Source organism: Mytilus edulis, chromosome 4 (genome assembly GCF_963676685.1).
Source record: "Mytilus edulis chromosome 4, xbMytEdul2.2, whole genome shotgun sequence".
NCBI classification, from domain to species: domain Eukaryota; kingdom Metazoa; phylum Mollusca; class Bivalvia; order Mytilida; family Mytilidae; genus Mytilus; species Mytilus edulis.
The window spans coordinates 51,609,121-51,637,059 of record NC_092347.1 but is presented as its reverse complement, the minus strand read 5'-3'; the positions used below and the strand labels follow the sequence as shown (position 1 = coordinate 51,637,059).

The 27,939-nt window shown below is 32.5% G+C and overlaps 1 protein-coding gene and 1 long non-coding RNA gene across 2 annotated transcripts; one reads left to right on the top strand and one right to left on the bottom strand.

The window, feature by feature from the left end:
• Window positions 1-184: 184 nt before the first annotated feature.
• On the bottom strand, window positions 185-18,057 carry LOC139519932 (uncharacterized). The gene is made up of 2 exons (XR_011663762.1): window positions 17,930-18,057; window positions 185-348 (listed from the first exon to the last, which is right to left on the bottom strand). It is a non-coding gene; the product is annotated as an uncharacterized lncRNA (long non-coding RNA).
• On the top strand, window positions 10,567-27,468 carry LOC139519931 (TNFAIP3-interacting protein 2-like). Its single transcript, XM_071312251.1, has 7 exons — window positions 10,567-11,411; window positions 12,616-12,912; window positions 14,970-15,047; window positions 16,418-16,582; window positions 18,655-18,912; window positions 20,659-20,766; window positions 26,591-27,468. The coding sequence occupies exons 1-7, from the start codon at window positions 10,986-10,988 to the stop codon at window positions 26,957-26,959; spliced, it is 1,701 nt and encodes a 566-aa protein (XP_071168352.1). The 5' UTR covers window positions 10,567-10,985; the 3' UTR covers window positions 26,960-27,468.
• The last annotated feature ends 471 nt before the right edge of the window (window positions 27,469-27,939 follow it).

Here is a 27,939-nt window from a genome sequence, read left to right as displayed (position 1 = left end):
GATATCTTATATAGTTTATAAGATATCTCATATAGTTATAATTTATGGGATACCTTATAAAGAAAATTATATAAGATATCTTACAAAGTATATGAGATATCTTATAAAGTTTTTGAGATATCTTGAAGTTGGAATAAATAGCAAAACGGCTTGCCATACAACAAAGACAATTATTCCACAAATATTTTTTACACAATAATACTTTATTAGATATTAGTTTCTTGTTGTAGTACTGGAGGAACGATTCCATTTCCTTCTTTCTTGGTTTCTGAGCCTCATTTCTATTCAGCAATCCTTGGGCGTTCTTTGCTAAAGAAATCCCAACAGCAGATATGCCTGTTTTCTTGTCTGAAAAAAAATAAATGAAATAATTAAAAAATTGTTTGTTTACACAATCACAAGCTGTTAAAAAATCTATTTAGGGAGCTACCATTTGATTTTTAGGGGGGGGGGGGGGAGGATGACAATGTAGTCCTGTACTTTTTTAAAGTAATCACTGTCTTGCCTTTTTATTTTTCACTCTTTTCGGTTCTGCCCTTATTTTCTTAGTTTATCCTGACTTTACATAAATTGTCATCCTGCCTTTTTTTGCCAAGTTGCTCATCCTGTCTTTTTTTTTTACTCAAAACTCCTGTTCTGTCTTTTTCAAATTTCATCCTAGCCCCCCCCCCCCCCCCCCCCCCCCCCCCTTAAAAATCAAATGGTAACTCCCTTACTGTTACTTGACATGGTTGTAAACTTGTGAAGCTCTGATCTGGCTGTGGTTTAACATCTAAAAACTGAGATGGTTATATTCATATTTATAGGGTCTATATGATTTATATCAACATTATTGTGTCAATTATAAAAATCATTTTATAAATTAAGTTTGCTTTTCATAGGCCCTTTGATTGGAATAAAAATATCTTATTCAAAATGAGAACATAGTTTTGTTTGTCTAGACAGTTACTTGAATTTGATTGGTTTATAGAACAAAAGATCACATTCCAATGTAAAAATTATCGATCGCACTTAGGTGTGTTCGACTTTTGAAAATATTTTTGAGTTGTCTCGCTTTTAACATATAACTCGTATTTTATATATGTAGGACTCTTAAAGTGCGATGGGGACGCTAAAGTACGATGATCACGCTAAAGTGCGATGCTTACATACGCCAAAGTCCGATGGTCCGCGAAAGTATAGATAAAACGTAGTTTGATTATGACGTTAACAGTCGTTTATACAAACCAAATAATTATGTACATGCCGGAAGATACATCATGAATATTTGATTATCAACTTTTAAACCGGAATGTGCTAAACTTAATTTCAAACCTAACCGGGCTTGGTCGGATAAAACAAATGTGTTTATTTTAGGGTGCTGGAAGAAGGACTTGTGTCTTGCGCAGCATAGTCCTTTGACAACATTTCTATATAGATACAAAATAGTATACGCAGAGGTGTCCTGTTTCCTGTATCGTGCTTCTATTCGAAACGAACAGATACTTAAAATCATTGTTTACGTTGCAGTCTACTTAGGGTCCCATTAAAATTATGTCAATTTTATTGAAATTTAACGTCGGTAAAATAGAAGTATTTGTAACTTATGTGACGACGTAAGGGGAGTGTTCATAGAAGTGATAGACTGTGTGTACGGCAAGCTACACAAATTATCACAATATCAATGCACCCAAATTGTTGAAAAATTCATTTAACAGGACATACAGTATTTTGTGACACCGAAATGACTTTTTTTTTTGTAATTATTACGTGGTTGGTCTTTTAAATTTTTAAACAATCACTGAAGTTTGTCGGTAAATTATAACCAAGCCTATCACATATGTTATACCTAAGGATATGTATACTAGCTTTTGCCAAAAAAAAAGACTATTTTTTTTTTAATCCATGCACTTTAATCCCATAACCTATGGTCCATTGCATGATAAACAATCGCGCATTAGCAAAAAACAACCGTCGCACTCTAGCGTGAGACACCATCGTAGACCATCGCACTTTAGCGTGACCATCGCACTTTAGAGTCCTACATATATGTCTGTGTTTATGATGAAACATTGTTCTATCAGTTGTAACAAATATTTACAGTATTATTACTCTCATATCACAATCACATGTAGCTAAAACCCTCAAATTTTGTATTATAAAGATATTGAGTTAGGATAGCCAATATCTCATATATTCAGATTTCTTTTATTAAAATCTAAAATCATTAAAACAAGTTGTTCAATCATATACTATTAAAAAAATTATAAGATAGAATTAGAGACACTCTTTTATTTTATAAAATTACATGTGATGATTTATCTTCCATTAAAATGGGCTTCTGGAACGTGGGTGGTCTAAAAAAAAAGATAAAACAACAAGATTCAAGACCCCCTTTTTTTGAAACATGTATATAGAAAATCTAGATCTAGTGTTCCTCACTGAAACCCACTTGGAGTATGATTCTAATATAACTTATATAGGGTCGTTGCATTGTCATCTTATTTGTAGACCTGTAACTAAATACAACAGACATTTTGGAGGACTTGCAATACTACGCATGCCCTCACTAAAGCAACATGTGAACATTCTAAATTCATCTATCCCAGATTTTCAGTGGGTGAAATTAGAAAAATAAATCTTTGGATTTGACAAAGATCTTTTTATATGTGTTGTGTATAACCCACCAGAAGGGTCATCATACTCTAAAGGACTTGACCATGATATTCTTACATGTTTAGAAAAGGATATTGCTTCCTACCAAAAACAGGGTAATATATTATTGTGTGGGGACTTTAATGTCAGAGTGGCTTCTGATACAGATGTTATCAAAGATGACAGTAGGATGATAAGAGTGCATCGGTTGCACCATTTGATGGTTGAATCATTTTAAAAATTTGACCAGACCAAAAGATGAGTTTAAAGAGCGACTGCAATTTTTAGAGGAAAAGCTAAACATTCTTGAAAAAAGAAAGAGCTTTAATGAATAAGTAGTAGGATGTGATTCTCTGAAACTGCTTTGTCATCTTTAAATGTTAATTAGATAGCATGGGTACAATATTAGTGAGCAGGCGTTAGAAATGGATTGGGCATGTGATTAGAAGAGATAGTAATTCCATCACTAGAACATCATTACATTGGACTCCAGAAGGGAGGCGTAAGCGAGGAAGACCAAAAAACACATGGGGACGTACTGTAGAAGGAGAACTGAAGACCATGAACAAAACATGGGGAACAGTAGAAAAGATGGCCAAGGACAGACAGAAATGGGGGTCCTACTTAAAAGCGCCCGGGAGCACCCGGGTGAAGAAAAAACGCCCGGGGAAAAAAAGCGCCCGGGGGAAAAAAGCGCCCGGGGACGGAAGAAAAAACAGAGCCTAGGGAAAAGAAAAGGCATCCATGGAAAATATATAGATATTTTATTGGCATGCATGAGACAACTTTGTGTCGATGAAATAAGTTATGCACATTGATTTTTTTTTAAATTTCAAACAAGTATTTTGCAAAATCAGATTATTATAGAAATTTGTTATAAAGCACAAAAACAAGTATGCATGTTTCAATTTTAACAATAGAATATGAATACTATTTCGAAAGACAGATAATAATGGATCACAGTTTATGCTAAATATTGATAAAATGTAAGACATCAAAAGACATGCTTTTCAAAAATGTAGATGTAGAATAATGAAATATTAAAACTCCATAAGCTTTATTAGTTCTATTCTATTATTCATATAATATATTACACATCTCATCTCTTGTTGTCAATATTAATAATGCTGATGTATATGTGTATTCATCTGACTGGTCATGGGAAAACACGGTCCCCGTTTGCATGAATAATTCACATTTTTGTCTGTGAGGAACATCTCAAAGTCTGTCTATTCCAGCTCTTCACATCGTAGATGATACCACGTATCAGAATTGTCAAAGCATCGTACATATCCCCATTTATATAAAGGACAAACAAGCAATGATTTTTTTTCGTCAGGAAATAAAATTGAGAATGGAAATAGGGAATGTGTCAAACAGACAACAACCCGACAATAGAAAAGACAACAGCAGGTCACAAACAGGTCTTCAATTCAGCGAGAAATTTCCGCACCCGGAGGCGTCCTTCAGCTGGCCTCAAACAAATGTATACTAGTTCAGTGATAATGAACGCCATAATGAACTCCAAATTGTACAAAAGAAACTAAAATTAAAAATAACACAAGACTAACAAAGGCCAGAGGCTCCTAACTTGGGACAGGCGCAAAAAAGCGGCGGGGTTAAACATGTTTATGAGATCTCAACCCTCCCCTATACCTCTAGCCAATGTAGAAAAGTAAACGCATAACAATACGTACATTAAAATTCAGTTCAAGAGAAGTCCGAGTCTGATGTCAGAAGATGTAACCAAAGAAAATAAACAAAATGACAACAAAACATAAATAACAAAAATGAAATTTTGTAAACTATTACTAGAACTTAGGAGATTTCCTTTACACTTTGATATTACCAAAAACTATGATCAGATACTGGGACCGGCTTGAAAATTTGGCTTCGTCCGTTCCATTACTAAAAGATGCATATTTAGAGTCAAAGCTATTATTTGAATCGAAAATTCCATCTGGGTATGGATCCTTTAACTATTTGCAAAAAAAAAATAATGTGGTTGACAGTCTAGCCTTTGCAAACAACTTTAGATTCAAAATTTTTATTAAAAAGCTTTTGTATAAGCACTATGAATTACAGTGGAGAAACTAAATGCACAATTGTGTTGATGGGAAGCTTTGGAGATATAGCACTTTTAAGACTCATTTTGGTCTTGAAAACCGGATATCTACTTTGTTACAATCATATGGGCAGAGGAGAAATTTCACTCGATTGCGTATTTCACGGCTTCTCACAAAGACTAAGAATTGAACAAGGTCGCTATCATGGTACTCACCGACAAGACAGAATATGTCTCAGGTGCACCTCAAATGAAGTTGATGATGAAAAACATTTTTTATTTTCGTGTAAATCATCTCAAGATAAGAGAAATTGTTTAAATTACACTGTTGGTTGATTCACTGCAAAGAAAATGGAGTAAACATTAATATGATTTTTTGTTCTGAGACGAGTGCCTGTGGAATGACGGTCTGGATGCACAGGCACTCGTCTCAGATCCCCACCCCAATATACATTTATATATAAAACAAATTCTGAGACGAGTGCCTGTGTCTGGATGGAATAAAAAATAAGAATCATAATGGATTTTGAAATGTAAATATTCAAGAAAAAAAGCAAAAATATAAAGAAAATGTAGAAAAATATACCCAAGATAATACAGAATAGGCACTGGCTACGGTTACATGGAAATGTAACAATAATAAAATAATTATTGTTACATTGAAGACTATTTGCCGGAATGCAGGGCTGGGTAAGGAACCGATTAATTACGAATTTAACAATAGTAATTGAGTCTACGGTTTCATTAATTGCGTTATTTTTACATGAATACACTTCAATGTACGCTGGGACTAATAATATGTATCAGTTTTTTGATGCATGTTTTAGTCCGACTTATTTTGGTGAAACCACTCTAAGCAGCCTTTACAAAAGAGTGATGCAGCAATGTGAACGTCAGTATTGCATACTGTACAATTCCATTCTGCACTATCGAATGACTATTGTGGATTATTATATGATTTTATGTTCACCTCGCTCCGATTTCAATATCCAACTTAGCATAGCTGAAAAACTTATAAAACTTAAAAGTCAATTTGAATGCAATTAATACTAACAGTTGCCAACATTCATTCGTTAATCGTTGTTCTTAATTGGCGAAAAAAATAAGCAACAAAACTAGGGAAGGCTAGTTTAAGCTTAATTAATCTACCGTACGTTGAAGTGCAGTAATGCAACAAAAACTCACTGTAACCCACGGGTGTCATTCGGTTTATCGAGAGAAATGGTCGTGAAAGAATATCTAACGGCGGTCAAGTATTGAGAGACGATCGTGAAAGTTCTGGTAACGGATCGTGAAAGACATTTAATGAAAATTTTAGGTCAGAATCTTTGAAAAAATCGCTTAATTTTCAAAACGCGGAACGAATCCGAACAAAAAAATATGTCTGTCAAAATGGTTTAACTTCCTCAACATAACTGTGAAATAAGATAAAGAATATATGCAGTACTTTATGAAAAAACACAAAAGGCGCAATGCATGTCTATGAAATTAATTACAAATAACACGCTTTTTGTACCTATAATGGTCATATTTCAGTTTATCGTGATATACTGTGGATTCATTTATTTTCGTGGGTACCAATTATCGTGGATTAAGGAAAAGTGGCATGTTCGTGGATATTTGATTTCGTGGTTTTGCAGAAATCTGCTTACTAGCCTATAGAAAATGTGATATTCGTTGAACATTTAATTTCGTGGTTTACCTGTTCCCACGAATACCACGAAAATTGATATCCAACGAATAATAATGAATCCACAGTATTTGAAATTTAATCTTTGGTGTATATGATAGTACAGCAAAATTAAGGTATGTTATTCCCTTAAAAGCATTAATTTGTATATGAAAACCTTGAATTTGTTGAATATCCATCAAACTTGATCGTGAAAGATCAGGCAACGCATTATTTTGATCGTGAAAGATAATGCGTGACCAGACTTATTACTAGTAATCAGAAATCAGTATTTTTTTTACCATTTGATAAACCTGCAACTGGTTGAAGCCTGTTACTATTTTGATAAGGAAGAAAATTAAAGCTATTATTTTTTTCTATTCAACACTTTACCTCGAAAGTTAAAAAACAAAACAACTAAAAACGTGTCTAAATAAGTTTGAAAGATTAAGCTCTGAGAATCGGTCAAGTGCAATTCAGGCAGACCGACACTATGTAGCCAATAATATGGATATGCAACGTTTTAACCAAAATGATATCCATCAAACAAAAACTTTCAGCAAAACAGCATCTTTCATGAGTAATTTGAGTAAATCTCGTCTGCTTTAGTTATGATAGTAATTTTTTTGAACGTCTATAATATCAAGGGTTTTAATAGAAATGTCAAATGCGCTTAATGTGCTTAATGTATTTTTGTCCATCTGATGAGTTAAGCCTTTTCAATTGATTTTTATAGTTCGTTCTTATGTTGTACTGTTATACCACTGTCTCAGATTAGGGGGTGGGTTGGGATCCCGCTAACATGTTTAACCCCGCCAACATGTTTAACCCCGCCACATTATTTATATACATGTATGTGCCTGTCCAAAGTCAGGAGCCTGTAATTCAGTGGTTGTCGTTTGTTTATGTGTTACATATTTGTTTTTCGTTCATTTTTTTTAGACAAATAAGGCCGTTAGTATTCTCGTTTGAATTGTTTTACATAGTCATATCGGGGCCTTTTATAGCTGACTATGCGGTATGGGCTTTGCTCATTGTTGAAGGCCGTACGGTGACCTATAGTTGTTAATGTCTGTGTCATTTTGGTCTCTTGTGGATAGTAGTCTCTTTGGCAATCATACTACATCTTCTTTTTTTTAAATTAGGATTGTAAATGGTTCATAAAAAGAGTGCAAGAACAGATGAACCATGACATACAGATCTCTACAAATATCCCGTAGACCAAATATATGTGTTCCGATCCTTACGATGCCTTAGAAAATGACAAATGTAAAAGTTATGCTTGGCCAATTGATTCGGAACATAAGGTCAAAAGTATATGAACCCTGACCGACAGCCAGACATAGACATCTTACTATCATTCAATATATCAAATACAATTGACGTCATCATGGTCATATATGGAACATTCAGACAGACATGTACACCATACACGAAATACCATGGCGCTATAGCAAACAGGTATATATCCAAAAGGCTTAACAACATAAAACGAACATTGCCGAATGATGCATGATAATGAGCTCGATGTTATATGAAACCTTGCAGAAGTCGAAATTGTACACCTTACAATCATAACAACAGACATTTATCCTAAAGCTTAACGAATCCGCGATACGGACTGAATCTTCATCCATGAAATGAGGCAAATTCGGGGTCAGGTGAATCCTGTATGACGGACATCAGGGACGGATCCAGGAATTTAGAAAGGGGATTTGTTGGACCTTTTTTGGACTATAAAAAAAAGAGGTGTAAAATGCACTTTTTAAACGGTTTCTGACGTGGGGCATGTATATTCTATAGTTGCTGTAAAGTGTGAGGGTTGGACATTTTTATGCTGTATTCTCCCTATTGATTGTCTATAATAAAATGATAATATGGATCCAAAGCTATGTACTGATATATTTGATGTGGGACTTGCATTGTCAGTAAAAAATAGACATGGAAAATTCTCGTTTGTTGTATGTTAAGTAAGCATAACCTCACAGATTTCTTGTTGTAAACAAGAAATACGCCGGGCTATTCGATGAAATTTACAATACGACCGACACGAGTTAAAAAAGTCAAACAACCAATTTTTATCTAAATGTTTGGTTGATATATTTCACTCAATAAAATCAAGGGAGGTGAGGGGTTCCAAAATCAACCAAAGGCTACGAATGAGTCTGAAATGACGACGAATTTATGAATGACCGTCGACAAATGGAGACATAAAAGCCACTCTCAGCAGTCAGGTTGCAGTCTTGTCTTGAAAAAAGTATTCAATATATCAGTTCGGCGAAACAGACATTCCGGTCAGACATGCAAACCCCCGACCTAAAATAAAAATACGCCTGTTTTTTTTATTCATCATGTTCATTTAATGCTAAATAATTCTGTGGGAAATTTTCGTTTCTAATAGCAAAAAAGTTTTAAAAATTTAATGCAAAAATCGGAGTCAGATTATTTTTCTCAGATACCTTAGACTGCCTCCTCAAATCAAATGGTTCGTACCTTAGACTTTACATCTATCTATAGAGCTGATACTGACTGGGGATCATTATTCGGCTATCGTGTTATTCTAAAATAGACTGGGGCGTTTGGGGTAAAACATGTTTTCGTAGGTAAATAATATTGCTGTGGATTTTTTTTTTCATGACAGTGTAATAGAGTATAATTTTCTGTTTGACTGAATTATGAAATAGAAGTCACTACTATACGTTTTGGCTCAATCCTGTTTTGCTTTGAAGGTACCATGGTTGTCATTCTCAGCCTAAGCAATGTGTTACTGTAATTTGAATTTCAAAATGACTGAGGGACGCACTGGTCAACTCAACCATAGCGAATCACATGACAAACAGTCCAAGCAAAGGTACGCCCTCTACGACCCCCCCCCCCCCCCCCCCTGGATCAGCCACTGGACATGTAGTTTATAGGATCTAATATACAAAATGTGGGTATCCTATAACTCGTGATAAGTGAGTACTTCAAATGACAATAAAAAGCGTTATCCTACAATCATCCAACTATTTTACATTTCAATTTTTGAAAATATTAATACTTTAAAATGCTTAAACCTATTGAGGATGTTGACCTATATAGCTTTTCTCAATACCAATAACAAATATTAATTATGATATAATTGAAGACTAATTTGAACGTCTTCGTAGCATCAGATCTTTCACGATCCTTTTCAAGATCTTGAAAAATGCGGTACGTGATCTTTCACGATCCGAAAAATCAATTTTGTGTAAATAGTTCTTTATTTACCAAGTTTCAGATTAGGTTTATACAAAATAACTTTAAGAACCATTTGATTAATTCGAATAGAATATCCTTATTCGTATTAAAGTAGTTTTTCTAGTCAAATTTGTGAAAAAATCATGTTTGTTTACATTTTTTATGTCATTGAAATGTCGAGAAGCAATCTGCCTTTTGTTGTTTTGTAATAACTATGTACTTTTAAAACTGGATATTCTCACATACTGATCATAATGTTGAACCATTTTGACAGACAGTTTTATTTTGTCGTAAATTTGTCTGTGTAATTTATTAAATTAAAATATGTATTGACCTTTCATATGTCTTCTCGATTAAATGTCTTTCACGATCCGTTACCAGAACTTTCACGATCGTCTCTCAATACTTGACCGCCGTTAGATATTCTTTCACGACCATTTATCTCGATAAACCGAATGACACCCGTGTAACCGCAGACACAAATATTATTGTTACATTCGTAATTAATCGGATCCGTACCCCAAATAATTATTTTATTATTGTTACATTTCCATGTAACCGTAGCCAGTGTCTAAAGAATATGAAGAACCCCTCATCCAGTCCACCCACACGGTGACACCTGTCACAATGATTCGTCCTAAGAAAATTGGCATAAAAAGATGAAAAATATCCAAATATATCTATAGGTCTGTTTTTTGTTCATTAATATATGACAAGGTATATATTTTTGATAAACAAAATATATGAAAAGGGTGGGGTACTTGATGTCTCAGCTGCTCACCCCTACCAAAAAAAGTTTGAAGTGGCCCCCCCGAGGGCATTGTCCCATCAGTGCCACGGTCAACAAGGATTTGTATAGTAAATCTTACTATACAAATCCTTGATGTCAATCATTATATTTTTGCACTCGAATATTTTGCATTCCCCAAATTTCAACAATCGTAATTTTCTTATTTTCATCCTGTACGTAAGTTTTGTTGTCGCCAGTAAAATTTCTGTAAATTCCCGTGTTTGTCCTATTTTCTGAAATATACTATACGCCAATCATTCATTTAGAAATAGACTATTGGATAGTCAAGGGGAATTCCCGTGTTCTAATTAAAGGATTGAGGACATTGAGAAAATGAGTGTGCAGTTGTTCATACATTTTCGTGTGTTAATACGTGTTTACATGTGATTAAAGAAGTATAATTAGAAGAGAAACTGCGTGCTATTCTGAAATTTAGTGGAAAGCGGAAATTTACGAAGACCGTAACTTAAAAAGTTGGTATCGACAGTCAGTGTTGAATAATTTGTTTATGAATGTGTTGTTATTATGAAACGACTTTTGTCAGTTTTGAGGATTAAGGTTATTATTTCAAATTGATTTTTTTTTATCTTTATTTATCAGCAATCACAATGAGCCAAAAATCTTCGTCGCCAGAATCGTCACTTATGACGCTTAGTGTTGAACAAGAACGGGATTCTTACAAAGAAAAAGTGGAGCATATGAAACTTATGATTCAAAAATATAAACAAGAGATTCAAGCACAGAAAATACGGAGAGAAGGAGTAGAAACTGTATCCAGATTGTTGCATGAATCCAGAGAAGAAAATGCCGCTTATCAGAAAAAGAATATCGCTCTTGAAACAGTTGTGAGAAATTTGCAGTCGCGGTTATCTATGAATGGAATTTCAGACGGAATGACCTTGGGGGAAGGAGACGTTTTTATTCCAGGCTCATCTAAACAAGTTTTGGACAATTTGGCTCGAGAAAATAAAAGACTGCGTTCTCTTTTGCAAGGGGCTTCTACAGATCCGGAAGAAATAAATGAACTTCAACAGGTTAGTATCTTTTATTTGATTGGCTAATGAGGACACCAATGAATAAGCATAAAAGGTATTTCCTGGTCTAGGGGTTTTCTCTCAGGTTCGGTTTTCGGTGCTTCTATGATTTAAAAGGAAGGCTTTCTGATACAGAAAAAAAATCCCTAATTTATTACATCCAATTAAAAAAGAGGAAATTCTAGAGTTTGGATTTTTAAGGCCCAAGACATTCAATATTCCATTCTAAATACTTTGAGGTAGTATTTGCATGAAACTAAATCTTTCCAAACATCATAAATGGGCCTGATGGTTTATTTCCGTTCTTCGTGATCGGCGCATTTTCGCTATCGTGATCCATTTTTCTACAGATTTTTTTTTTATATATTTTCATGATACATGATATCCCCCCCCACACACACACACACATCAGGCCCCTCATCATACTTTCCAACCACCAGTTCAGGAAGACAAAAATGAAACAAGAGAAGATGCTATTATAAAAAAAAAATATATAAAAAAAAGTGGTACATTCCCTTTAAACAGTGAGAGATATATATATATATACTCTTCTATAAATTCATAAATGTATCATTAGAAATATCTAATAACTGACACATGTGACATATAATGACATAATTATGACATGTATAAGGTTATTAGATATCTATGATTGTACATGATTTCATGAATATTTATTTAGGTATATACATATTGTAATTGAAAAAAACTAGATTTATTAATATTCTACAAAAATAAAATTATAAACTTTGAATAACATGAATATAATGCAATTTTTATCCTTAATTAAAAATGTTTATTAAAGCACAAATTACACCCATAAAAGGGCCAAAGGCATGACAATTACAGTGTAATAACAACAATATAATGATGACATTGAAATTTACATAAAAAATTAAAATGAACCAAAACATTAAACACAACAACTGACCTCAAGTGCCCCCTGTCCTCAATTCCATAGACTGTTTAATTAAGGTGCCTAAAGATCACTTGCTGACTAGTGGTTCGATATGGTATATATATTTCATTTAACTATCAGAAAAATCTTTGTATTGAGTATTTAAATCATTGAAAAAGACATGTCTTAAATAATCATTTATTTAACAAAATTTAGAAAGAAATAGGATTCATCATCCAGAACTTTGCACTTGAAAATTTACAAATACTAGTAATAATACTTTTATTTCTATTTGTTTAATTGCAGCTCATTGAAAATAAAAACATAGAGATTAAGGACTTGAGACATACCATTGTAGGACTTTCTGAAAAATTACAAAGTACAGGAAAACTAATGAAATCAAGTGATGATGAAAAACTCTTGGAAATAAAAAAGTTACAGGACAAAATCAGTTCAATGAAGAATGAGTGTGAAACTAGAGACATTTTGTGTTCATCGCTTGCAGAAGAAACAAATACACTAAAGCAACAGTTACATGATGTAGCAGTTCATTGTCAAAAGCTGGCAGTCAAACTGGAACTTAGTGAAAAAAGTAAAGTTCATGTAAGTATGCTGAACAAATTCTGTAAGGGTGCATGGCTGCCAAGTGTCACACATTAACTGTGAGACTCACTCATTTTATTGCCTATTTTGGGCATTTTCCTTTAAACCATAGGTGGATCCAGGGGGGCCCTGGCCCCCCCCCCCCCCCCCTTTTGTGGGAAAAATTTGGTTGATTATAGGTCAGTCAGCGTGTCCCCCCTTAGGAACTGTAATCTATTGTTTTTATACAACCACAAAATTTTTGTGGTAGTACATTGGTATCACGATGTTGTCGGCGTCAGTGTCATCCGAAGACAGATGGTTTCTGGATTTATAATAACTTTTATAGTATTAGTAAATTGAAATCTATGAAATTTTAACACAAGATTTATAACCACAAAAGGAATGTTGGGATTAACTAAGGTTATAGTCCCAACAGTTTAGGAATTAGGGGTAAAAAAAAAGGGTCCCATTTAAGCTTTTTTGTAGTTTCCAGACAATAACTTGTGTTTAAGTGTATGAATCTCTCTGAAATTATACCACAAGTTTCCATACATCAAAGGGATGGTAAGGATTGACTTTTGGGCGTTATGGATCTAACCAGATAGGAATGAGGGACAAAAAAGGGAAAAAAACATGGCTTTTTCTGGTAAAATGATAATTAAGACAATTTTAAAGCAGTGTAAGCCAATCCCATTTGAAGGATAATGTTTTATATGTTTGATTACCTCCCTTACACTACAGTCCTTACACTGCTTGTAAAAAGTCTATTAAGAAATGGTGTATTGTCTTGGTGATCATGGTGATAAGCTGTCAATTTATTTTTAGAAGTTACTAATAATTAATATTAATTTTAGCCATGACTTTTTTTTTTGGGGGGGGGGGGGAGGGATGGGTCAATAAGCAACATCTTAGTGTATTGCACAAAAACAAAAATTTAATATTAATTGAAATCATATAACCAATTTTAAGTTCTTTGACTACAGTTATTCTGTGTCGAAAACCTTTTATGTGTCAAATATTTAATTACAATCCAAATTCAGACCTGTATCAACATGATCAAGCGTGAATATTGGGTCGATTTTGGACCCAAACTTTCAGGGTTGGACATCTGTGGTCCTATCCAGCTGCACTCAGAGAAGCACTTTATTTCTCTTTGATCTTTACAATTTTGCATTTGCTTCATGAACTGAGGGTATTGGTTTAAGAATAAGGAATGTGATATGGTGGCAAAAGATAAGACTATTTTACCAGGATGAGCAACAATATCTCTAGATGTTAACACAGCAATTTTAAAGACATGACTTCATTGGGTGAATAAATGATATTTCAGACAATTGAACCAGTCAATCACATATTCGCAATTGTACTGAATAATACTGGAAGTTTGAAAATTAAAAACAATAGCTCTGAAATTTGATTGAAAATTGCTGCGGTCTGCCTAATAACACAGTGCTGAAATATGATAGGGCTGAATACCGCAGCACTAAATAGCCTGGGGAAAATTTTAAAAATTATTTAAATAAACAGTTATGCTCAATTCATCAGAATTGATATTTCTAACTGCCTTTAAAATTTGGTTTGCATCAACCTAATTAATTTAAATCAAATTTCAAAAATGATAAAAAAAATAATTGATGTTGTACTTATCTCATTCTGTTGCTAATAGACATACATCATATGAATTAAAAATTGCCTTTAAGGACACAAATAATTTATATTATCAAAAGTCAAATATTCTATATACACCAATAACAATATAATTTAATTCAATCCTGAATGTACATGACATATTTGCCCGTTGATATTAAGATAACAGCAATCTGACAGTCAATCATAATCAATAATTATTCACTTTTTATTCAGGGAGATAAATCACTGTGGTTCTTACACTTATACAGGGAGATAACTCATCATAAAGGGAGGTAACTCATTGTGTTTATTACTGGGAGATAATTCATCAGGTCTATTTAACTTGTCATAAAGGAAGGTAACTCATTGTGTTTATTACAAGGAGATAACTCATCATGTCTATTTAACTTATCATAAAGGGAGATAACTCATTGTGTTTATTACAGGGAGGTATCTCCTCAAGTCAAACAGATGTAGAAAAGTTACAGGAGGAGAATGCTAGTTTGAAAGACAAATTAAGTGAGGTGAGTTAACATGGTTTCATTTAAACAACAATAACAATGGTTTATATCAATATGACTTTGTCATGTTTGTTGTAGCCTGTCTTAGAAGACAATTTTTGAATATATCCAAAGAACATGTAATAGATAATTCTGAGAATACAATTTCATTACTTCTTTTGGAAAATAATAAGTCATGTTATTTAACTGATAGATATAGGAAGATGTGGTATGAGTGCCAATGAGACAACTCTTCATCCTAGTAACAATTTATAAAAGTACACCATTATAGGTCAATGTACGGCCTTTAACACTGAGCCTTAGCACACACGGAACAGCAAGATATAAAGGGCCTAAAAAATTACTAGTGTAAAACCATTCAAACAGGAAAACCAATGGTCTAATCTATATACAAATGGCATATAAATAAAGATGTAAAAGACTCCAACATTTAGATCATCAGACCTTGCATTTGCCATTAACTTTTCATCAAATGTTGGGCTTTTATCTACCATCTGTTAACATTATTTAAGTAACATTTTCTCACTTACATGTTTTTTTTTGTTTTTTTTTTTTGTGGTTTTGATTTTAGCACAGTGTTTAAATGGCTGCTGTATTTTTGACATTTTTACCTATTATGTGTGTTTGTTTTGTTCACGCAGTGTTGTCAGTGTAATTGAATTTGATGTGACTGTCATACAAGTGAGAGGTTTTGCTAGCTATAAAACATGCTGAGGTTCAATCCATCTTTTTAAAATGTTTTAAACTTAAGAAAATGCCTGAATCAAGTCAGGAATATGACATTTGTTATCCATTTATTTAATGTGTTTGAGTTTTTGATTTTGCCATTTGATTAGGAATTTGCGTTTTGAATTTTCCTTAGAGTTCAGTATTTTTATGATTTTACTTTCTACAGTTACAAAGCATATAAGAAGAATACTTTTCAGAATCCCTATGGGAACCCTGTCACTGGGTTTGTTAGATTTACATTCATAGTGATTTACCAATATAAGTCTCAGCCTTTCTGATATTTTATTCACATTTATACTTTGAAAAAGTAAACAAGATACTGATTTGAACATGTTGAAGACAAACTTAAGTGTTAAAGCATTGACTTATGCAATTTAAAAAATTACCATAGAAAATATGAAAGTTTACTAAAGTTATTGTAATTTCTCAAAAGTGAGAAAAAAAATGTTTGAAAATAAAACAATAAGACAAGTGAAGAACAGCAGCCTGGATGATCAGCTGGCTGCCTGGTGGCTGCTGTTTTTCGCTTGACTTATTGTTTTATTTTCATACAAATTGAAAATAAATTTTTCTCACTCTTGATAAATTTCAACACTCTAAATGGAGGAGTCTTACTGAAATAAGGTGCAATGATATATTTTCAGTTAGTTAAAATGAACAAGAGATGGCAAGAATATATGTCACAAAAAGAAAGATACTGGCAACAAATAGAGCAAAATCATGTTCAGCCTGATAGAATTCAGGCAATAAATGCTGCTTTGGAAGATGCTAGCAGGCGCCTACAAAAACTGGAACGTGAAAAGAAACAGGTAATCAGAGGAAGCATCAGTTCTGTCATTACTTAATAATTTAATTTTAGATGTAACACATCTTCTGATTGGCTGAAACTTTTTTTGTTTATAAGCTTTAGCTCATGGACATAATTTTGTAGTGTGACCATGTCATCAACTTTTTTTTATGATTTGCTCCATAAAAATGAAATTTAGAAATAAGTTATATTATATTTAAGTAATGACTGTAATATGTTTCTGTCTATTTGAAATAACCTCAAATTTTTTGGTTATTCAGTGTGCACCATTTTTTTAATGTTATTCCTTCATAGACAGAAAAAATATTAGTCACATATAGTGCCATTCCTTAACTAAAAGGTCATTTGCTACTTTTGAATTCTATTAACTGAAACTAATGCTATTTTAGTATTAATTTCCCAATACATGCAATAGTAATATAATATTCATTTTGTAGGCATTTAATAGGCAAACATACCAAAGAAAATATTTCAAGATGATATACTGTATCTAAGTAACAAAGATGTTGATCTCACTTACTCTGATGTAAGAGATCATTGGTTTGAACCCTGCAAGCTGATCTACTATCCATTAATAAAAATAATGATAATGGCTTTATTTGTCAAGTCTGCAAAATTTGTCACCGTGGCATTAATTTACTTCTTAAAAGCTTAATATTTCAGAAGGTAGAAGACCTGAATCCTTCATACTTTGTATATAGATGCCTTATTTTATGAAGTTTTCATTTGTCATATGTTCATTGTCCTTTACCTTATTTTCATGGTTCAGTGACTACTTGAAAAAAAAAGATTTTTAGTGTTCTTGATTTCTTTCTTATTAAATAAAATGTATGAGTAATAAGGTAGATAACTATATTTGGTATGTGCATACCTTGAAAAGTACTTGTATCTGCATATAGTTTTCACTTGACCTCAACCTCCTTTCATGGATCAGTAAACAAGGTTAAGTTTTTGTGGTTAAGTCCATATCAGATATAAGCAATATTTCGCCTATATTTGGTGTATGAAATGATTGTAAGGTGTGTATTTGTCCAGCTGGTATATGTCATCTGACCTTCACATCATTTTCATGGTTCAGTGGTTAAATTTAAGTTTGTGTGTTTTGGTCTGTTTTTCTAATACTGTATGCAATATATCAACTATGTTTCATTTTTGAAATGATTGTAAGGTGTATATGTCTGTCTGGCAATTATCATCTGACCATGACCTCATGTTCATGGTTTATTGGTCAGTCTTATGTTTTCCTAGTTTTGTTTGTTTCTTAGATACTAAATGCAAAAGGTCAACTGTATTTAAAATATGTAATGATTTTAAGGTGTACATGTCTGTCTGGCAGCGTTTATCTTACCTTGGCTTCATTTTCATGGTCCCTTGATCAATGTTAAATTTTCCTGGTTTAGTTTGTTTCTTCCATGTGCAATAGGTCATCTATATTTAAAGCATATTTTGTGTATGTACATGTATTTCCAGTGTGGTTGATCTGACCTTGACTTTACTTTCTTGGATCATGTTAAATTGTTGTGATACACATTTAGTTGTAGTAAAGAGATATAGGAAGATGTGGTGTGAGTGCCAATGAGACAACTCTCCATACAAATAACAATTTAAAAAGTAAACCATTATAGGTTAAAGTACGGCCTTCAACACGGAGCCTTGGCTCACACTGAACAACAAGCTATAAAGGGCCCCAAAATTACTAGTGTAAAACCATTCAAACGGGAAAACCAACGGTCTAATCTATATAAACAAAACGAGAAACGAGAAACACGTATATATTACATAAACAAACGACAACTACTGTACATCAGATTTATATTTAGGACTGTCAACATAATATTAATTAATGGTTAGTAAAGAAGGCAATACATTTTAACCTGTTTCATATTCAATACATCATCTTTTGAAATTAAAATGACTCAAAAACAAGATTCACAATTCACAATGTATACAAATAGGGGGGAAAATAAAATCTAAAAAAAAAAATTGAGATTTCATGGAGATATCATTTATATTTTTTCATAGTTAAGAGTCATTTATTACATTATTACAAAAAAATCTTTGACAATATTTCAGTGCCAAGAAGAACTAGATGAAAGAAATCAACAACTCATAGAAAAGTCATCTGAACTTATGAGGCTTCAAAATGATGTTGAATGTGGTAATTTAGGACATGATGATGGCCACTTACGTAGTGATGTAGAGACAATAAGTGCATTGAAGGCTCAAATTCAAATCTGTACTGAAGATTTTGAATCAGAAAGAAAAGATCGAGAGAAGGCACAAAATAGAGTGGCTGAACTGGAAGCTGAAGTCTCTCAGTATAAAAGAATGGTACATTTTTTATTCTTATTTAATAGATTTTGTTTGAAAACAAAAATATAGATGATATAGCAAGCTTGTGTTTAAATTAAAAAAAATAATATGAATACTGTTTACTAATAGTTTAATTCATAAATTTGCACAGTATTGCTGAAGGATGTACACCTCTGAGGAGCCAAAAATTTCTAGAATTAAACGTTTTTGCTTAACCTGATTTTTGGGTTTATAAGACTGTAACACAAAAATTGGTGAAGAAAAAATCATATGGTGGTGCACTTCTTTTTTTGCTACGACCCTTTGAAAATGCTCAATTTTGATGATTTTCCCATTTTCAACGTTTTTTACCTATTTTGGGGCTTTTATCGTGAAAAAAATCACAGTTCCACAATTAAACTTTTTTTCATACTTTCTATAAAGATGGAATGGACCAATCTGAATAAATTTTACTTAAAAAAACTATAGATCTGCTTTTTTGTGTAAAATTTACCATGTTGTCAATTTTGTATTTTTGTGATTTTTCTCAATTTTAAGAATAAAATGCATATTATTTCAACTTTTTTGTTATAAATTATTGAAAAAATACATATCTAAGAAATTTGAAAAGACCAAAATGATATGGGATGTACATGATTCTTGTAAAATCATTTCTTGTATCCCTAATCCATTTTCTCAAATTTTGGCTAAAAAAACTGACTTGATTGGTCGTATAATTTGAAAACTGGATTACTCAAAAACCATACATTGTAAATACACAATTATTTCACAGAGTTAGGTTTGATTATAATATTTTTAAAATGCATTCATATTTTCCACTTGTATCACATGTTTTGAAAATAATTCAAGAACGAGATTTTAACAAGACTGAATGAGAATGAAAAGTCAGAAGAATACATCCTTAAATATTGCAAGCAATCTGAAATTGCACAGTATTTAGCAATAGCAAGAAATCTTCAATTACACAGTATTGTGTAATACACGTAGCAAGAAATCTTCAATTGCATAGTATTTTGCGATACCAGTAGCAAGAAATTTTCAATTACACAGTGTTGGGCAATAGCAAGAAATCTTCAATTGCAAAGTATCGCACAATAGCAAAACCTCTTCAATTACAGTCACAGTAGTGCACAATAGCAAGAAATTTTCAATTACAGTCACAGTATTGCACAATAGCAAGAAATCATCAATTGCACAGTATTGCACAATAGCAAGAAATCTTCAAATGCACAGTAATGTGCAATAGCAAAAAATCTTCAATTGAACAGTATTGCGCAATAGCAGCAAAAACTCTTCAATTGCACAGTATTGTGCAAAAGCAAGAAATCTTCAAATGAAAATAAAAAAACAAATGTTTTATCCAATTACAGTACTATGTGGTATGGGTTTTGCTCATTGTTGAATTCCATACAGTCACAAATAATTTTTAAAATTCTACTTCATTTGGTATGTGGTTGATAGTTGTCTCATTGGCAATCGTACCACATTTTTATATGACCGCAAAAATTGAAAAATGTTTTGGTCGTATATTATTTATTTCTATAGAAGTATTTTTTATAACTCAGAGAATTTTTTTTGCGTCAAATAATGCTATCATTTTGTCTGCGTCGTCGTCCGAAGATGCATTTAGTTTCCAGACAATAACTTTAGTTTAAGTAAATGGATCTCTATAAATTTTTACAAAAGGTTCAATAAATAAATTAACACTATCAAGAAATAAGTTAACAGATGAATGCTTTAAATAGTGACTTTTATTTATTGTAGAGGCCAGATGATGGACGACTACCTCATCAAAGTTTGTTCGAACCAAGAAACCCAAGCTCACCTGAATCATATGGAGGTTTCAACCTTCAGGGACAGTATAATAGAGAAGTGAGTAGCTTTTGGATAATGTGATTCACACTATAGTGTGTGATAACATTTTGTGAGGGAATTCAATGTTTGCTATACCACTGTTCATTCCAACGCACTTAGTGACAATACCACTATATCAATCAGCAGTGGTGGATCTAGAAATTTTCATAAGAGGGGGCCCATTGACTGCCTGAGAGGGGACCTGCTGCAGTCATGCTTCAGTTATTCCCTATATAATCAACCAAATTTTTTCACAAAAGGGGGGCCCGGCCCCCTTAAAAAAAACTCTAAATCCACCTCTGATCAGAATGATCATTTTTACAGTGTTTTAAGAATTGATTTTACAGAGAAAAAAGCTTTAACATGTTTAAACGAGTAACATCAAATAAATTTGCAATTAGATTGTTTCTAAAGGCCATTTAATTAAATATGAAAGCTTTTTCTTGAAATGTGTGAAGTGTGGAAATGTAGTTTAGAGAGTAGAAAAATCATAACTGTCAACAGAATTAAAAGGACCATCAAAAGCATGTATTTGATCGAAACTTCTAAAGAATTGTATGTATATTGATGAAGCTCTTGATTTGAGAGACCACAATACTGTTTCATCTGATTATAATTCTTTATAATAGTTTGTGCATATACACACATATCTTATATAGGTGATAGTGTTTTAAATTAAAATTAAGAAAATTTAGAATTCATACTTTATATGTGTATGGTATCACTAGAAGTTTTGAATGTTATGATATACATGGAATTTACTTGTGACTTGTTGTTACATGGATCATATCATTTATATGATGTTTAAATATGGTATTGTCTGTATTTGGATCACTCCTCTATTGTGCTCTTTCCAATAAATATTGAATTAAATTGAATAGAAAAACCTGTACCTAATTTTGAGAGGGGCAAGGGGGGTTCCAATAACAGCAAAACAGTAAATTGATTTAGCTTAAAACAGATAACAAGGAATTGAAAAGGGACAATAACAGATAACAGTAATGAAATCTTGAAATAAGTCCAGTCCAGGACCAATACAGTAGATTTTATTATAATTATAACTGGTTGTATGGACCTAGCTAGTCCTTAACAGAGACATATATATATATTCATTTTAATTATGATCCTCATCAGGTTTCCTTGGTCATATGCTTTCCTTTTACATATTTTAATAATTGATTTGAATTTAATATACATGTACGCATGGGGGTACACGGAACATTAATATCCCCATATATATGTTAAATTCAAATTTGAAAAATTCTTAATATCACAAAAAAGGAAAACATATGGCTAGGATAAGAATAGGCCTAGGTCCATACAACCATATACAACCTTAACAGGAACACCTTTTATATATATTGTGTACAAGCTTATTTTGATTTTGTACAAATTATGATTTGTACCCAAAAAAATGTAAAATATATAATTTGTAATTTTACTTTGTACAAATGTAATTTGTAAAAATGCAAATGGTAACTTGTACAAAAAAATCCATGTTTGAAATTACAATTTGTACAAATTTCTACTTTTATTAAAACTGAAAAGAATCACTAGTTTCTGTTGTGTGAATATTTGAAAATAAGGGGCATTTGATAGATAATTTTTGTTGTTTTTTTTAATTATTTTTCAAAAAAATGAAGCCATGCAGTGCCACCTTATACTAATTTGATATTTAGAACACTTTTTTTCTTCTAAAAAGCAATTTTCTCGTATAGATTTTGTCATAGAATTGACGCACAACATAGAATTTTTATTCAATGACCACATAATAAACCTTATTTATAAAAAACAAATATTCCCAGAGGAAATGTAATTTGATAGTTAATTATGATAATATAATAGAAATTGGCTCAAGTGACTATTCTGATAGCATAATAGAAATTGACCTGAGTGAAAATTTTGATGACACCAAATGAAACAACAATCCTGCATCTTATGTGAAATAAATACACCTTATCGCTATTTAGTCCATTCCGAGAAAAACAGTCATTTATACAACTTCCTGTTTTGGGTCACCAGCCACAAAATGGAGGTCATCAGTAGTGAGCTGAGGGAGAAAAAACTTTAGAAAGTGATCATCAAGAAACTTTGATATAGTATGATCCACTTTTTTCGAAATTAAAATTGAAGCAAACAAATATTTTGTTTGAAGTATTTACGGTAGTTTAAACAGGTTTCATTAAAAAGTATCATGCATGGTGAATTGTTTAAACAGGGTCCCAGATAGCTTCAACTGGATGAAAAAATTGTGTAATTTTAGAACTTATCCGGAATGGAATAAATAGCGATTAGGTGTATTTGGGTACCACATTGAAACTGCTGTTGGATCCTTAAAAGGATATTTTTTAGAAAAATTAAATTGAAGCTGTTGAAATATGTCTTTATTTGCAGCAATTTCTGAGCTTCAACTTTCACTATGTGAAGCTTTTGAAAATTTTACTGTCAGGGTTCTCTTTCATGTAAATACAAAGAGGGGAGTAGCACTTGTAACAGTTCTTGTCCATTCATTTTTTATGCGTTTTGTTATTTGATTTTGCCATGTGATTATGGACATCCCGAATTGATTTTCCTCTAAGTTCAGTATTTTTATGATTTTACTTTTTAGCTCACCTGGCCCATAGGGCCAAGTGAGCTTTCTCATCACTTGGCGTCCGGCGTCGTGAACTTTTACAAAAATCTTCTCCTCTGAAACTACTGGGCCAAATTAAACCAAACTTGGGGCCACAATCATCATTGGGGTATTTAGTTTAAAAAATGTGTGGCATGACCCCGCCAACCAACCAAGATTGGCCGGCCACCATGGCTAAAAATAGAACATAGGGGTAAAATGCTGTTTTTGGCTTATAACTCAAAAACCAAAGCATTTAGAGCAAATCTGGACAAAGGGTCAAATTGTTTATCAGGTCAAGATCTATCTGCCCTGAAATTTTTAGATGAATCGGACAATCCGTTGTTGGGTTGCTGCCCCTGAATTGTTAATTTTAAGGATATTTTGCTGTTTTTGGTTATTATCTTGAATATTATTATAGATAGAGATAAACTGTAAACAGCAATAATGTTCAGAAAAGTAAGATTTACAAATAAGTCAACATGACCGAAATGGTCAATTGACCCCCTAAGGAGTTATTGTCCTTTATAGTCAATTTTTTAACCATTTTTCGAAAATCTTAGTAATCTATTACAAAAATCTTCTCCTCTGAAACTCCTTGGCCAAATTAATCCAAACTTGGCCACAATCATCTTTGGGGTATCTAGTTTTAAAAATGTATGGTGTGACCCTGCCAACCAACCAGGATGACCGCCATGGCTAAAAATAGAACATAGGGGTGAAATGTAGATTTTGGCTTATATCTCTGAAACCAAAGCATTTAGAGCAAATCTGACATGGGGTAAAATTGTTCATCAAGTGAAAATCTATCTGCTCTGAAACTTTCAAATGAATCGGACAACCGGTTGTTGGGTTGCTGCCCCGAAATAAGTAATTTGAAGGAAATTTTGCAGATTTTGGTTATTAAAATGGTCAATTGACCCCCTAAGGAGTTATTGTCCTTTATAGTCAATTTTTAACAATTTTCATAAAATTTGTAAATTTTTATTCACATTTTCCACTGAAACTACTGGGCCAAGTTCATTATAGATAGAGATAATTGTAAGCAGCAAGACTGTTGATGTACAAACACATCACCATCACCAAAACACAATTTTGTCACGAATCCATCTGCTTCCTTTGTTTAATATTCACATAGACCAAGGTGAGCGACACAGGCTCTTTAGAGCCTCTAGTTTTTTTCAATTTCTACTTAATATTGGCTGTCAAAATGCTAACATTCAAATTTTCAATAACAGTTTTAAAACAGCAAATACAATCTCAGTTAACAGATAACAATAAAAATAATAGTCCTATAACAGCTAACAAGGAATAATACAATAACAGCTAACAGCAAATATATTTTCAGAATAACAGATAACAAAGATTTGAATTACCCCATAACAGCATAACAGTTAAACCCCTTGCCCCCCCCTCTTATTTAAAGTCCTGATTTTTATACGACCGCAAAAATTAAAAAAAAATTGGTCGTATATTGGTATTACATCGTCAGCGTCGTCCAGGACAGAAGGTTTCCAGATAATAATTTAAATAAGTAAAAAGAAATCAATAAAATTTTAACACAATGTTTAAAATTATTTCCTCAAAAGGAAGCTTGGGATTGATTTTGGGGGTTATGGTCCCAAAGGGGCCAAAAACAGCATTTATCTGGTTTCAGGACAAAAAGTTGTGTATTAGTATTTCAGTTGTTTTGAAATTGTAACCCCAATATTTAACACCAATCATGAGTAGAAGGTTGGGATTTATTTTAAAGGGTTATTGGGCAAACAGTCTAGGAATTAAGGGCCAAAAAGGGGCCAAAAAAAAGCATTTTTATATGATTTTTTATAATTGGGCCTGGTTATCAAATTGGTTCACATTGAGGTCTAAAGGGTCCAAAATTGAACTTTATATGATTTCATCAAAAATTGAATTTTTAGGGTTCTTTGATATACTGTATCTAACCATGTATTTAGATTTTGGATATTGGACCATAATAGGTAAATGTCTCAAATTTAAAAAATTTAAGTTTTTAAGTTTAAGTTCTTAGACCACATTCATTCTGTGTCAGAAACCTATGTTGTGTCAATCATTTAATCACAATGGAAATTTAGAGCTGTATCAAGCTTAAATGTGTTGTTCATACTTGCCCCAACGGTTCAGGGTTCGAACTCTGCGGTCGTATAAAGCTGTGCCCTGCGGAGCATCTGGTTCTAGTTTCCTGACAATAACTTGTGTGTAACTGTATGGATCTTTCTGACATTGTACCATAAGGTTCCATATAACACAGGGAAGGTTGGGATTCAGTTTGGGGTTAATTTTCCCAAATACGTAGGAATAAGGGGCCAAAAAGAAGCATTTTCCTAGTTTACAGTCAATAACTTGTATTTAAGTGTATGGATTTCTATATAACTTTTTATCAAAAGGTTCAATACCACTAAAAGAAGGTTGGGATGGATTTTGGGGGTTATGGTGCCAATAGTTTAGGAATTAGGGGCAAAAAAGGGGCCCCAAAATAATCATTTTTGTAGTTTTCTAACAATAACTTATGTTTAAGTGTATGAATCTCTCTGAAATTAAACCACAAGTTTCCATACCATGAAGGGATGGTTAGTATTGACTTTTGGGGGTTATGGCTCAAAATGTTTCTGAATTAGGGACAAAAAAGTGGAAAAGCAAGGGGTTCGACTTCTGCCGTCGTATAAAGCTGCGCCCTGCGGAGCGCCTGTTTTTTTTAGTTCAAATGGTTTTTGTCATTTTATAATACGACCGCTAAAAAATTTTCAGTTGTATATTGGTATCATGTCGTCATCATGCGAAGACAGTTTGTTTCTGGACAATAACTTTAGTATAAGTGAATAGAAATCTTTGAAATTTTAACACAAAGTTTATAACCACAAAAGGAAGGTTGTGATTGATTTTTTTCTCATTTTAGATTTCAGAAATAAAAAAGAAAATTTCTTCAAATAATTTTTTTTGGGGGGTTCAATTTGCAACAGCATAGTGTATTGCACAAAAGCAAAAAAAAAAGAAATATAAATTCAAATCATTTAACCATTTCTATTCTTTTTACTACAGTTATTCTGTGTCAGAAACCTATTATGTGTCAAATATTTTATTACAATCCAAATTTAGACCTGTATCAAGCGTGAATATTGTGTCAATTTTTGCCCAAATTGTTCAGGGTTGGACCATTGTGCTCAGTGAAGCAATAAATTGGGTTTCATTTAAATTTTGTACATTTAATTTCAGTCTCAGCTAGCAGCTAGAGGTCCAATGAGAAGAAGGGAAGAAAATGTTTATGATATGTTCAATGTTGTTGATGCAATACAAACTGATTCTGCCCACACGTCAAAACAAGACAAAACGAACAAGGAAGGAACTAATCTAGCCACAAAATTAAAAGTTGAAAAACCGGATACAGACCCAGATAATTTATTAGATACTGTTCCTGATTTAAATGACTTCAACTCTGTGGACAGTGACACTGAATTAGCGCTTGAAATTGCTATGAGGAAAGTAGAAGATATCAATTTAACTCATTGTCCAAGGTGTGATCACAGTTTCGAACTAGGTCATGATCAGGAAACTAGAGAACATCTCGAAAAATGTTGTGATTAAAATTTTTATAATGTAACATATATGTTTTACCATTGATTTGTTATGCTTCCTCTTTCATAAATAACTTCCCTTTTATGTTTTTTTTTATTTTGTAGGTTATATTTTGTATTTAGGTATAGAAAGACTTAAAGGGAAAATTCACGATTCTTTACTAATCATCTTACTATGTTCATAATACCATAAAAAAAAAACATATTCACAAAGTTTTATCTGGATATGAACACTAATTAAGAAGACAATGGGAAATTATTAATAATTTTATTTATTTTTGAACTTCCTGACTTCTGTGACGTGGTTCAAGTCTTTTTGCATACTGGGAGGGGGGAGTGTATTAATCTCATTTTAAGTCTTGTTCGTTCATCAACTTATAAAGCGATGTAAAGCCCATTGACAACTTTTGAGGTAGCTATTTACCAACTTATAATTCAGAAAGAGAAGTGATTAACATGTATGATTTATATTTTTGAGAATTTCTGATATAGTAATAGTAATAAAAGTAAAGCATACAATAATCTGTTCATGATTTTTTTTCCCGACAGATATGTTGGACAAACATTTATAACTGATAGTTTAATAAAAATGCATGTTTGTATTTTCACCTATTACTTCAGATGAGGATTTGTCTTAGTATACAAGTCCTTGCTTCAGTCAGCTTATTCTCATTTCGCCAAAACTGTCAAAATCATTATATTAAATTAATCCCATTTGGTCTTAGTACAAATTTTCAGGTAAAAATGATTAAACTAAGGCGAAATGTGAACTTATGTAAACAATGTAATTAAGTTATTTTTATACAACCGCAAAAAATAAAGAAAAAAATTGTTGTATATTGGTAATACGTCGTTGTTGTCGATGCGTCGTCCGAAGACAGGACGGATAATAACTTTAGTATAAGTAAATTGAAATCAAATTTTGTTTATCACAATGTTTATAACTACAAAAGAAAGGTTGGGATTGATTTTGGGGGTTATGGTCCCAAA

Coding starts and splice junctions, on each gene's coding strand:
- LOC139519931 (XM_071312251.1), top strand. CDS start 10,986: ATGAGCCAAAAATCTTCGTCGCCAGAATCGTCACTTATGACGCTTAGT. Junction 18,913..20,658: donor TCTCTCAGTATAAAAGAATG/GTACATTTTTTA, acceptor TATTTATTGTAG/AGGCCAGATGATGGACGACT. Junction 20,767..26,590: donor AGGGACAGTATAATAGAGAA/GTGAGTAGCTTT, acceptor ATTTAATTTCAG/TCTCAGCTAGCAGCTAGAGG.